Genomic DNA, 13507 nt, shown 5'->3' on the forward strand with positions numbered 1-13507 from the left:
CCCGCAGAGCAGAGCCGCCGTGATGACCTGGAGGCGCTGGGCCACATGTTCATGTATTTCCTGCGCGGCAGCCTGCCCTGGCAGGGGCTCAAGGTGGGTGCGCCGGGGGCGGGGATGGGGGTCTCCCGCGGGCAGCGCCTTGGTGCCGACCGCGCTCTCCCTGCAGGCCGACACGCTCAAGGAGCGCTACCAGAAGATCGGGGACACTAAGCGGGCCACGCCCATCGAGGTGCTCTGTGAGAGCTTCCCAGGTGAGGGTCTGCCCCCCCCCGTCCCCCGCACTCCCCACGGACCGCCTGCCCAGTGCCGCCGCCCCGCTCCTCCATGCCCCCCAGCCCTGTTGCTGTCCGCAGAGGAGATGGCCACGTACCTGCGCTACGTGCGGCGCCTGGACTTCTTCGAGAAGCCGGACTACGACTACCTGCGCAAGCTCTTCACCGACCTCTTTGACCGCAGCGGCTTCGTGTTCGACTACGAGTACGACTGGGCTGGGAAGCCCCTGGTACGTGGGCGGAGGGCAGGCTGGTGCTGGAGGGGCCCCTGGCGCGTGGGGGCAGCTGGCAAGGACACTGAAGCCCCTGTGCTCGGGGGCGGGGGTGGCTGGCACGTGACGTGGGGCGGGGGGTGGCTGCCGGGCCTCAGCCGCATCCTGCCCCCTTGCAGCCCACGCCCATCGGCACGGTCCACACCGACCTGCCCTCGCAGCCTCAGGTTCGGGAAAAAGCCCTGCTATACAGCAAAAACCAGGTGAGGGGCCGGCCGAGGACCCCAGCAGCGTGGGGGGGGGAGAGCAGGGCCTACAGGGCTCCCCTGCCCATCTTGACCCGCAGGCACTGAACTCCACCAACGGGGAGCTGAATGCCGACGACCCCACCGCTGGCCACTCCAACGCCCCCATCACGGCCCCCGCAGAGGTGGAGGTGGCCGACGACACCAAGTAAGGCCCCCGCGGTTGCCGGGGGCTGGGACTCCCGGGGCCCACCCCCTCGTGCCCACCCCCTCGTGCCCACCCCCCACCCCCCTCTTCTCCGGCCTGCACCGCCTTTCGCAGCCTGTGCTGCCTCCTAGCCTGTGCCCACCCCTTCCAGGTGCTGCTGTTTCTTCAAGAGGAGGAAGAGAAAATCTCTGCAGCGACACAAGTGACCTCGGGGCGGTGGCCTCTGAAGCCTCCCGCTGCAGCCCCTCGGGGCCCGCTTTTCCACAGCCGCGTGGCCACCGCTGGATGCAGACTGCAGGCCTGGCAGAGCTGCCGGCCCCCACGTGGGGTCACTTCCTTCACGTAAGACTTTGGCCGAGATTTCTACACCTGTGTCTAGTCCTCCCCTCCGAGAGCATTAACTATTTAAAACAAGGAAGAGAGAAAACCACAGCGGCCGCCCTGCCTTGTGCCCCCACGCGTCTGCTGAGTAAGTAGCGCGGCCGCCTCCGTCCAGCCCGCCGCTCACCCGTTAGTGTCATAAAGTGCAGCTTGTCTCCCTCGATCCAAAGGCCGTTTTCTCGAGGGGGCGCTGCGGGGCGTTGCTGCCAGGGGTGAGCCCGCCCTGGGCCTCCCCAGATCCAAGGGGAAGGCGGGATGAGAGCAGCCCCCAACTAAAATGCTGCACCAAAGCCTGGGCTGCTGGGCACAGCCCGCAGGGGTCCTGCACACCTGCTCGTGGAGCCGCCGGCCTGGAACTCGGGGTGGCCACCACGTGGCCCATGGGTGGCGCGTGCCCGCAGGCTCTTTGTGTCGCTCTGCGCTGCCGGCCGAGCCATGGAGACAAGCGCCTTAAAGCCCATCCGAGCCCCGCAGGTGTGTGTGGAGCCGGCAGCCTGTCGGTGCGGCCCCCGTGGTCCCCTGGGGCCCGCGTGCTGAGGGCAGAGCAACTGGGGGCACCCCGCGTGTGCGTCTAGGTCTTGCTTTACAAAAAGTGTACAGAAATGGCACTTCTGTTTCTCTGATGCTTCCTGGAAGCCATAGAACTTAGGGGCTTTTTTAAAAAAATAAAGGAAAATGAAACCAATTCTGAGCGTGGTGTCCAGTCTTTCCAAGGGACTTGGCTGACGCAAGCAGCAGCTCAGATAGCCAAGTCCCTGTGAAGGGACAGGCTAGGAGGCAGAACAACTTGGGGAAGGAGCCGGGGAGTGGCAGTCCCCTTGCTCAGGAGAAATGAACAGTCGGAAACAAGGTAACGGAACTGAAGTGGATGTAAGAACCAGGTTTAGGACTTCCCTGGTGGCGCAGTGGTTAAGCATCCACTTGCCAGTGCAGGGGGACACAGGTTCGAGCCCTGGTCCCGGAAGATCCCACATGCCGTGGAGCAACTAATCCCAGGTGCCACAGCTACTGAGCCTGCGCTCTAGAGCCCGCGAGCCACAGCTACTGAGCCCACGTGCCACAGCTACTGAGCCTTTGCGTCTGGAGCCTGTGCCCTGCAACAAGAGAAGCCACGGCAGTGAGAAGCCCACGCACCACAACGAAGACCCAACGCAGCCAAAAAAAAAAAAACCACGTTTGGTCTACTTGGGGCTGGTGGAAAAAAGAGCCATTGAAGTAAATCACAGTGAGAACAGCAAACACGGGAGCTGAAGGACAGGCTCCTTGCCGTTGTCTGCACAAGTGCATCTGAAACCCTAACCCTAAGGCTTCCCTTCCAGGAGCAAAAAGGTACCAGCTGTATGTGAATGGTTAGGTCTTGAGTGAACCCGACAGCACAAAGTAGGAAGCCCTGTGACAGCATCACAGTCACTGTGGACACAGCTGAGGAAAAATGACTTTGGTGGCTATGGACTGATTGTTTATGTCCCCCAACATTCAGATGGTGCTGCTAGACCCGCAGTGGGGGACAGCGTTAGGAGGCATGGGGCCTTCATGATGGGACTAGGGTCCTTGTAAGGAGAGGAAGAGAGACCAGAGCTCTCTGTGCTGGGTGAGGATGCAGCGGGAAGGTGGCTGTCTGCAGGCCGGGATGCGGGCCCTCACCAGGAACCGGCCACACCGATCTCGGACTCCAGGACAGTGAGAAATACCATCTGTGGTTTCAGCCTGTGTTGTTCTGTTACGGCAGCATCAGCTAAGAAAGCACAACAGCAGCAGTTCTTGAAACAGTTTCACAAGGATTCCAGGTAGTTGAAAACGATGGTAGCCCACCGTCTGTCCCAAACAACACAGAACCACTGGGAGGAATGCCTGCTGTGTGTAACATCCTGCCCACACTTACAAAGTAAGTGACACCGCCAAGTTCCCCGTGGGAGCCTGACCTCCCTCCCACCCCTTTCTCTCTGCTGGGCTGTGTGGGAGCATCGGCAGGGGGCAGCCAGCGAGGTGGGCAGAAGCCAAAAGGCAGAGGTTCACAGCACAACCTGAACATGTCCCTTGCCCCAGCCAGGAACCCCAGCGTCCCCCGGAGAGCGCATGAGGTCAGGGAAGGGCAAGACTGTTCCAACAGCGTCAGAAGATATGAAACCATCTTGGATCAGAAATTCAAAAACAAGGGACGGGGGGGCTTCCCTGGTGGCGCAGTGGTTGAGAATCTGCCTGCCAATGCAGGGGACACGGGTTCGAGCCCTGGTCTGGGAAGATCCCACATGCCGCGGAGCAACTGGGCCCGTGAGCCACAACTACTGAGCCTGCGCGTCTGGAGCCTGTGCTCTGCAACAAGAGAGGCCGCGACAGTGAGAGTCCCGCGCACCGCGATGAAGAGTGGCCCCCACTTGCCACAACTAGAGAAAGCCCTCGCACAGAAACGAAGACCCAACACAGCCAAAAATAAATAAATAAATTTATTAAAAAAAAAAAAAAAAAACAACAAGGGACGGACGCGGACAAAAACCAGACTTGGAAATGGTGATCCAATTCTGGAAGGAAATGAAAGAACAAATGATTTTAGAAACGAAGGATAAACTGTAAGGTGCCCGAGGCTCCAGGGGAGATCTGAGAAAAGGCCTGGGGAGCAGAACAAGACGGTGAAGAGTTGACGCAGTTGCTGACGCGGGAGATGGTGGCCGAGTGAGTGTCGTTCTCAGTCTGAAGGATATGAGAGCGGGTATTTAAAGCTGTTGCTGGGAGTTCCCTGGTGGCCTCTTGGTTAGGACTCCGTGCTTTCACTTCTGTGGCCAGAGTTCAGTCCCTGGTTGGGGAACCGAGATCCCGCCAGCCACACAGCGCAGCCAAAAAATAAAAAATAAAGCTGCTGCTGAAGGGAACTTTCCAGGTAGAGCCTGGAATCCCCACCGTGAATCAGAGACAGTCGCCCACAAGGCACATCCTCGCACGGACGTGGGACGACCTTACGAGGATGTGCATGGGGACGGCCATGATTGGGGCCTGCAGGCAGAGAGGTAGAATCATGCACTGAGGCCCGAGAACGCGGCAGCTCAGCCTTTTCAGAAGCTGGTGGAACGAGCCTGAGCTGAGGCTCCCACCTGCTGCCAGGGTGTCCCTCCAGCACCGAGGCCTCGAAAGGCCAGTGCTGCCTGCCCAGCTTGGGATGGAGGGGTAGAGGCCACCTCTGTGTTGTGGGGAAGTGGAAATGGCGCAGCTGGGAGAGCAGGCGGAGAGGAGGCCAGGCCAGCCCTCTGGCGGTGCCGGAACCAGAGGGGTCAGCTCATGTGGCGGTTTTCGTTATAAACAGGGAAGGAACGCAGAAGAGAGGGGTACCTGTGTGATGTCGGCCTATTCCCACTTACCCCCACTTGTGCTATTTTTACCATTTATTTTACTTCTGACATATGTTATAAGCCCGCAATTCCCTGTCATTATATACGGTCAAGTCTTTCAAATACATTTTTAAAATAAATTTATTTTATTTTTGGCTGTGTTGGGTCTTCGTTGCTGTGCGCGGGCTTTCTCTAGTTGTGGCTCGCGAGCCCTAGAGCGCAGGCTCAGTAGTTGTGGCGCACGGGCTTAGTTGCTCCGTGGCACGTGGGATCTTCCCGGACCAGGGCTCGAACCCGTGTCCCCTGCGTTGGCAGGCGGGTGCTTAACCACTAGTTTATTGGTTTTTGGCTGCATTGGGTCTTCGTTGCTGCACGTGGGCTTTCTCTAGTTGTCATGAGCGGGGGCTACTCTTCGTTGCGGTGTGCGGGCTTCTCATTGATGTGGCTCCTCTTGTTGTGGAGTACGGGCTCTAGGCTCATGGGCTTCAGTAGTTGTGGCGCGTGGGCTCAGTAGTTTCGGCTCGCAGGCTCTAGAGCACAGGCTCAGTAGCTGTGGCACACGGGCTTAGTTGCTCCGCGGCATGTGGGGTCTTCCCCAACCAGGGTTCGAACCCGTGTCCCCTGCATTGGCAGGTGGATTCTTAACCACTGCGCCACCAGGGAAGCCCCTCAAATACATTTTTAAAAAGAGTTTTGTGGGCTTCCCTGGTGGCGCAGTGGTTGAGAGTCCACCTGCCGATGCAGGGGACGCGGGTTCGTGCCCCGGCCTGGGAGGATCCCACATGCTGCGGAGCGGCTGGGCCTGTGAGCCATGGTCGCTGGGCCTGCGCGTCTGGAGCCTGTGCTCTGCAATGGGAGAGGCCACAACAGTGAGAGGCCCATGTACCACAAAAAAAAAAAAAAAAAAAAGAGTTTTGTATGTTCACCCACGTGGTCACGCTTCCCACTGCTCTTTGTTTCATCTGCTGACCCACCAGAGGTTCCATCTGAGATCCCTTCCTTTCAGCCTGAAGAGCTCCCTTTAATACGTCTTGTGGTGCGGGTTTACTGGCAACAAATTCTCCCAGCTTTTAGTGGCCTAAAAATATCTTTATTTCGCCTACATTAGCAGAAGGTATTTTCAGTGGGAATGGGATTCTGCGTTGGCAGGTGGTTTGGGTTTGACTTTCTTGCCTCAGCATTTTAGAGATGCTATTCCGTTGTTCCTGACGAGAGGTGAGCTGGCCCTGTTAACCCCTTCAAAGGAATGTGTCATTTTTGTCTGGCTGCTTTTTTTTAAAATTTATTTTTGGCTGCGTTGGGTGTTTGTTGCGGTGCACGGGCTTTCTCTACTTGCGGTGAGCGGGGGCTACTCTGTTGCGGTGTGCGGGCTTCTCGTTGCAGTGGCTTCTCTTGTTGTGGAGCACGGGCTCTAGGTGCACGGGTTTCAGTAGTTGTGGTGTGTGGGCTCAGTAGTTGTGGCTCGCGGGCTCAGTTGCTCCGCGTCATGTGGGATCTTCCCGGACCAGGGCTTGAACCCGTGTCCCCTGCATTGGCAGGCGGATTCTTAACCACGGTGCCACCAGGGAAGCCCTGCTCTTTATATTTTGAAGTTATTTGACTCTGATGGGTGTTTTTGTTTGTTATTTTAAAGTATAGTTGATTTACAATGTTGTGTTAGTTTCGGGTATATAGCAAAGTGATCAAATTTTATATATATGTGTGTACATATATATATGTGTGTGTGTGTGTTCTTTTTCAGATTGTTTTCCATTATAGCTTGTTACAAGGTATTGAATATAGTCTCAGGGCTGTACAGTAGGTTCTTGTTGCTTAGTATATGTATAGCAGTGTGTTTCTGTTCATCTCAAACCCCTAATTTATCCCTTCCTCCCATCCTCTTTGGTAACTGTAAGTTTGTTTTCTGTCTGTGAGTCTGTTTCTGTTTTGTAAATATGTTCATTTGTATTATTTTTTATATTCCACATATAAGTGATATCGTATGGTATTTGTCTTTGTCTGACTTATTTAGTATGATGATCTCTAGGTCCATCCATGTTGCAGCAAATGGCATTATTTCATTTTTATGGCTGAGTAGTATTCCATGTATGTGTGTACCACATCTTCTTTATCCATTCCTCTGTCGATGGACATTTAGGTTGCTTCCGTGTCTTGGCTATTGTAAACAGTGCTGCTATGAATACTGGGGTGCATGTATCTTTTCAGATTAGAGTTTTGTCTGGATATATGCCTAGTAGTGGGATTGCTGGGTCATATGGTAGTTCTATTTTTAGTTTTCTGAGGAACCTCCATACTGTACTCCATAGTGGCTGCACCAATTTACATTCCCACTAACAGTGTAGGAGGGTTCCCTTTTCTCCACACCCTCTCCAGCATTTATTATTTGTAGACTTTTTAATGATGGCCATTCTGACTGGTGTGAGGTGATTCCTCATTGTAGTTTTGATTTGCGATATATGTATCTATACATATACATGTATATAAATGGATATATATGTATTTATACTGTATGCAGATTAGGAACGATCCTGAAGTGAATGATATTGTGATTATAATATACTAGAAAAAAAAGTATATATCATATTTTCTATTCATCCATCAAGGGACACTTAGGTTGTTTCTATGTCTTGGCTATTGTGAATAATGCTGCAGTGAACATGGCGGGTGCATATATCTCTTCAAGATACCTGATTTCATTTCCTTTGGATATATACCCAGAAGTGGGACTGCTGAATCATATGGGAATTCTATTTTGAATTGTTTGAGTAACTGTCATGCTGTTTTCCATAGCGGCTGTATCTATATATGATTTCTAGTAGTGAATCTGTTCTTTTTCTTGTTTTATTTTTAACCACCTAAAGTTATGGTCTGCCACAACAGTGTATATCCTAACCAGAAATTGAACCCCTTTTATTATCTCTTTCATGTCTGTAGGATCTGTAGTGGTGTCCCCCTTCTCTCTTTTTTTTTAATAAAGGGAACTTTATTTATTTATTTACTATTTATTTATTTATTTTTGGCTGCATTAGGTCTTTGTTGCTGCGTGCGGGCTTGCTTTAGTTGCAGCGAGCGGGGGCCGCTCTTCATTGCAGTATGTGGGCTTCTCATTGCGGTGGCTTCTCGTTGTGGAGCACGGGCTCTAGGGCACGCAGGCTTCAGTAGTTGAGGCACGAGGGCTCAGTAGTTGTGGTGCACGGGCTTAGTTGCTCCACAGCATGTGGGATCTTCCCGGACCAGGGCTCGAACCCGTGTCCCCTGCAGTGGCAGGGGGGGTTTTTTTTTTTTTTTGCTGTACGCGGGCCTCTCACTGCTGTGGCCTCTCCCATTGTGGAGCACAGGCTCCGGAGGCGCAGGCTCAGAGGCCATGGCTCGCGGGCCCAGCCGCTCCGCGGCATGTGGGATCTTCCCGGACCGGGGCTCGAACCCGTGTCCCCTGCATCGGCAGGAGGACTCTCAACCACTGCGCCACCAGGGAAGCCCCCGCTTCTCACGTTTGGTGTTCGTCATGTGTTTTCTCTTTAAAAACAAACAAACAGAAACATTTGCTATTGTTTTATCAAAGGGCCAAAGGTTTGTTTGTGTTCCATGTTTTTCGTGTTTTCTGCTTCAGGTTTGGCCTCATTATTTTGTTATTTCTCCTGTTTTGGGTTGAACTTGCTGTTAATTCTCTAGTGTCGAGATGAAACCTGAGACCATGGATTTTAAACCTCTCTTGTTGGGAATACCCTGGCGGTGCAGTGGTTAGGACTTGGCACTTTCACTGCGGGGCCCGGGTTAAATCCCTGGTCAGGGAACTAAGATCCTGCAAGCTGTGTGGTGCAGCCAAAAAATTAATGATAATAAGTAAAGTAAACCTTTTTTCTTTTCCAACCTATGCATAAAGTATAAGTGTTCCCCTCAATTCTGCTTTAGCAGGATCTTCAAATTTTGGTGTATTATAATCACCATCATTCAGTTCAAAGTAGTTCTTAATTTCCATATGGTTTCTATTTTAGCCTATGTTTATGGCAAGGAGTTAATTACCAAACATTTGGGGGTTTCTTGTTGTTATCCTGTGATTGATTCTAGTTTGATTCCACTTTAGCCAGAGAACATGCTCTGCAGGAGATAAATTATTCTTAAACCTGCATTACGGTACATAATATTACCTATTGTGGTCATTTCCTGTGCACTTGATAAAAACCTGTGTTGTGCAGTTGCTGGGAGCAGTGTTCTGTGTGTGTCCACTAGGCAAGTCTGCTGTTCATGTTGTTCCGATCTTAGTGATCCTTCCCGATTTCTTCTGTCATTTATAGAGAGCCGTGCGACGGTGTCCATCTCCAGCTATGAATATAGATTTGCCAATTTTTCAGTTTTGTCTTGTCAGTTCTTTTTTTTAATATATTTTAAAAATTATTTATTTATTTATTTGGCTGCACCGGGTCTTAGTTGCAGCACATGGGATCTTCAGTTGTGGCATGCAGGATCTAGTTCCCTGACCAGGGAGTGAACAAGGGCCCACTGCATTGGGAGTGTGGAGTCTTTTTTAAAAAATTATGATTTTCTAAAATATTTTATTTATTTTTGGCTGCATTGGGTCTTCGTTGCATGGAGTCTAATTCATTCTTCCACTTTCCCTCCTCTGGGACTCCACTGACAGATAGATGTCAGGCCCTTTGACTGTGTCCCACATCCCTTATGGTCTGTTTCATTTTCCCATTCTTATTACTTTTTACTTCGCCTTAGACATTTCTTATTGCCCTGTCTTCTGTTGTGTCCAGTCTACTGTTGCTCCTAGCTGCCAATATTTTCATTACAGATATTGTATTTTTCAGTGCTAGACTGTCAAATATAGATATGTTCCAACTCTGTTGAATTGTGTTTTTTTTTCTTATTTATTCATTTATTTTAATTTTTTTTACATTGGAGTATAGTTAATTTACAGTGTTGTGTTTCAGGTGCACAGCAAAGTGACTCAGTTATACATACATCTTATCTATTCTTTTCCCACTTCAGTTATTACAGACTATTGAGTAGAGTTCCTTGTGCTATACAGTAGGTCCTTGTTGCTTATCTATTTTATGTCTAGTAGTGTGTATATGTTAATCCCAACCTCCCAATTTATCCCTCCCCCCACCTTTCCCCTTTGGTAACCATAAGTTTGTTTTCTAAGTCTGTGAGTCTGTTTCTGTTTTGTAAATAAGTTCATTTGTATCATTTTTTAGATTCCACATATATGTGATATCACATGATATTAGTCTTTTCTGTCTGACTTCACTTAGTATGAGAATCTCTCGGTCCATCCACGTTGCTGCAGATGGCATTATTTCATTTTTTATGGCTGAGTAGTATTCCATTGTATGTATGTACTGCATCTTCTTATATATTCATCTGTCAGTGGACATTTAGGTTGCTTCTGTGTCTTACCTATTGTGAATAGTGCTGCTATGAACATTGGGGTGCATGTATCTTTTTGAATTATGGTTTTCTCTGGATATATGGCCAGGTGTGGGATTGCTGGATCACATGGTAGCTCTCTCTTTAGTTTTTTAAGGAACCTCCATACTGTTGTCCATAGTGGCTGCACCAATTTTCATTCCCACTAACAGTGTAGGAAGGTTCCCTTTTCTCCACACCCTCCCCAGCATTTATCGTTTGTAGACTTTTTAAAAATTAATTAATTTTATTTTTGGCTGCATTGGGTCTTCATTGCTGTGTGTGGGCTTTTTCTCTAGTTATGGTGAGCGGGGGCTACTCTTTGGTGCGGTGTGCAGGCTTCTTACTGCAGTGGCTTCTCGTCGCGGAGCATGGGCTCTAGGCGTGCAGGCTTCACTAGTCGTGCCATGTGGGCTCAGTAGTTGTGGCTCGTGGGCCCTAGAGCGCAGGTTCAGTAGTTGTGGCTTGCGGGCTGTAGAGTGCAGGCTCAGTAGTTGTGGCGCATGGGCTTCGTTGCTCCGCGGCGTGTGGGATCTTCCCGGACCAGGGTTCAAACCCGTGTGCCCTGCATTGGCAGGCGGATTCTTAACCACTGCGCCACCAGGGAAGTCCCTGTTTGTAGACTTTTTGATGATGGCTGTTCTGACTGATGTGAGGTAATACCTCGTATTATAGTTTTTTTGTTTTTGTTTTTGTTTTTTAGCTGTACGCGGGCCTCTCACTGTTGTGGCCTCTGCTGTTGCGGAGCACAGGCTCGGGAAGCGCAGGCTCAGCGGCCATGGCTCACAGGCCCAGCCGCTCCACGGCATGTGGGATCTTCCCGGACCAGGGCACGAACCTGCGTCCCCTGCATCGGCAGGCGGACTCTCAACCACTGCGCCACCAGGGAAGCCCCTCGTATTACAGTTTTGATTTGCATTTCTCTAGCAGTTAGTGACGTTGAGCATCTTTTCATGTGCTTTTTGACCATCTGTATGTCTTCTCTGGAGAAATGCCTGTTTAGATCTTCTGCCCATTTTTCGATTGGGTTTTTTGGTTTTTTTGATATTGAGCTGCATGAGCTGTTTGAATATGTTGGAGATTAATCCCTTGTAGGTCGCATCGTTTGCAAATTTTTTTTCCCATTTCTTAGGTTGTCTTTTTGTTTTGTTTATGGTTTCCTTTGCAGTTTAAAAGCTTTTAAGTTTAGTTAGGTCCCATTTGTTTATTTTTGGTTTTATTTTCATTACTCTAGGAGGTGAATCCAAAAAGACATTGCTGCAGTTTATATCAGTGTTATTACATCTATTTTGTCCGTTTTTCTACTGTCTTGAATATATATGAATTCTCTGATAACTCCAGTTTCTTTTATTGTTTTTGAAGTATAGTTGATTTACCGTGTTCTGTTAGTTTCAGGTATACAGCGAAGTGATCCCGTTACCTATTCAGATTCTTTTCCATTATAGGTTATTACAGGATATTGAATATAGTTTCCTCTGTTATAAGTAAGTCCTTGTTGTTTATTTTAGACATAGTACTGTGTGTATGTTAATCCCATACTCCCAATTTATCCCTCCACCCCCACCTTTCCCCTTTGGTAACTCTAAGTTTGTTTTCTATGTCTGTGAGTCTGTTTTGTACATACGTTCATTTGTATTATTTTTTAGATTCCACATATAGTGGGTATCATATATTTGTTTTCTGATTTACTTTGTATGATAATCTCTAGGTCCATCGATGTTGCTGCAAATGGCATTATTTCATTCTTTTTTTATGGCTGAGTAGTATTCCATTTTATATATGTAGCATTTCTTTATTCATCTGTCAATGGACATTTAGGTTGTTTCTATGTCTTGGCTATTGTCAACTATTATAGTGCTGCTATTATAGTGCTGCTATGAGCATAGGGGTTACATGTACCTTTTTTTTTTTTTTTTTTGACGTGGACCATTTTTAATGTCTTTATTGAATTTGTTACAGTATTCCTTCTGTTTTGTTTTGGTTTTTTGGCCTGAGGCATGTGGGATCCTAGCTCCCCAACCAGGGATTGAACCCGTACCCTGGAAGGCAAAGTCTTAACCACTGGACCACCAGGAATGTCCCTGCATGTACCTTTTTTGAATTATGCTTTTGTCCAAATATATGCCCAGGAGTGGGATTGCTGGATCATACAGTAGTTCTATTTTTAGTGTTTTAAGGAACCTCCATACTGGTCTCCACAATGGCTGTACCAATTTACATTCCCATCAACAGTGCCAGGAGGGTTCCCTTTTCTCCACACCCTCTCTAGCATTTATTGTTTGTAGACTTTTTGATGATGGCCATTCTGACTGGTGTGAGGTGGTATCTCATTGTAATGTTTTGATTTGCATTTCTGTAATACTTGGTGATGTTGAGCATCTTTTCATGTGCCTGTTGGCCATCTGTATATCTTCTTTGGAGAAATGGCTGTTTAGATCTTCTGCCCAATTTTTGATTGGGTTGTGGGTTTTGTTTATTTTTTAATATTTATTTATTCATTTGGCTGCACCAGGTGTTAGTTGTGGCACGTGGGATCTTTGTTGCTGCGTGCGGGATCTTTCTTTTAGTTGCAGCATGCAGGATCCTATAGTTGTGGCATACAGAATCTAGTTCCCTGACCAAGGATCGAACTCAGACCCTCTGCCTTGGGAGTGCAGAGTCTTAACCACTGGACCACCAGGGAAGTCCCAGGTTGTTTTTTTTGACGTTGAGCCTGCATGAGCTGTTTGTGTATTTTGGAAATTAATCACTTCTAGGTCACATTGTTTACAAATATTTTCTCCCAGTCCATAGGTTGTCCTTTCATTTTGTTTATGGTTTCTTTTGCTGTGCTAAAGCTTTTAAGTTTAATTAGTTCCCATTTGTTTATTTTTGCTTTTGTTTCCATTACTCTAGGAGGTGGATCCAAAAAGATACTGCTGTGATTCATGTCAAAGAGTGTTCTGTGTATGTTTTCCTGTAGGGGTTTTATAGTATCTGGTCTTATATTTAGGTGTTTAATCCATTTTGAGTTTATTTTGTATATGATGTTAGAGAATGTTCTAATTTCTTTTAGATTTAGCTGTCCAGTCTTCCCAGCACCACTTAGTGAAGAGACTGTCTTTTCTCCACTGCATATCCTTGTCTCGTAGACTGACAGTGAGTGCGTGGGTTTACTTCTGGGCTTTCTGTGCTGTTCCAGTGCTCTATATGTGAGTTTTTGTGCCAGTACCATACTGTTTTGATGACTGTAGCTTTGTAATACAGTCTGAAGTCATGGAGTGTGTTCTGACTTCAGCTCTTTTCTTCTTTCTCAAGATTGTTCTGGCTATTTCGGATTGTGTTTCCATATGAATTTGAAATTTTTTTGTTCTTGTTCTGTGAAAAATGCCATTGGTAATTTGATAGAGATTGCATTGAATCTGTAGATTGCCTTGGGTAGTATAGTTATTTTAACAATATTGATTCTTCCGAT

At 48.4% G+C, this 13507-nt stretch overlaps 1 protein-coding gene across 3 annotated transcripts in view; it reads left to right on the forward strand.

Moving 5' to 3' along the window:
• Positions 1 to 1143, forward strand: part of CSNK1G2 (casein kinase 1 gamma 2) — an 8836-nt gene extending 7693 nt beyond the window's left edge. For 2 of the 3 annotated variants that reach the window (XM_007460359.1, XM_007460361.1), the window contains 6 exons: positions 8 to 93; positions 167 to 251; positions 354 to 502; positions 664 to 723; positions 792 to 937; positions 1089 to 1143. In XM_007460359.1, the coding sequence (XP_007460421.1) occupies positions 8 to 93; positions 167 to 251; positions 354 to 502; positions 664 to 723; positions 792 to 937; positions 1089 to 1143 (581 nt within the window). Of the gene's footprint in view, positions 1 to 7; positions 94 to 166; positions 252 to 353; positions 503 to 663; positions 748 to 791; positions 938 to 1088 lie in introns of all 3 variants that reach the window. The other variant, XM_007460360.1, reaches the window with a different exon arrangement.
• Positions 1144 to 13507: the final 12364 nt, after the last annotated feature.

The sequence above is a fragment of the Lipotes vexillifer genome, unplaced genomic scaffold (assembly GCF_000442215.2).
Source record: "Lipotes vexillifer unplaced genomic scaffold, Lipotes_vexillifer_v1.1 scaffold225, whole genome shotgun sequence".
Lineage (NCBI taxonomy): Eukaryota > Metazoa > Chordata > Mammalia > Artiodactyla > Lipotidae > Lipotes > Lipotes vexillifer.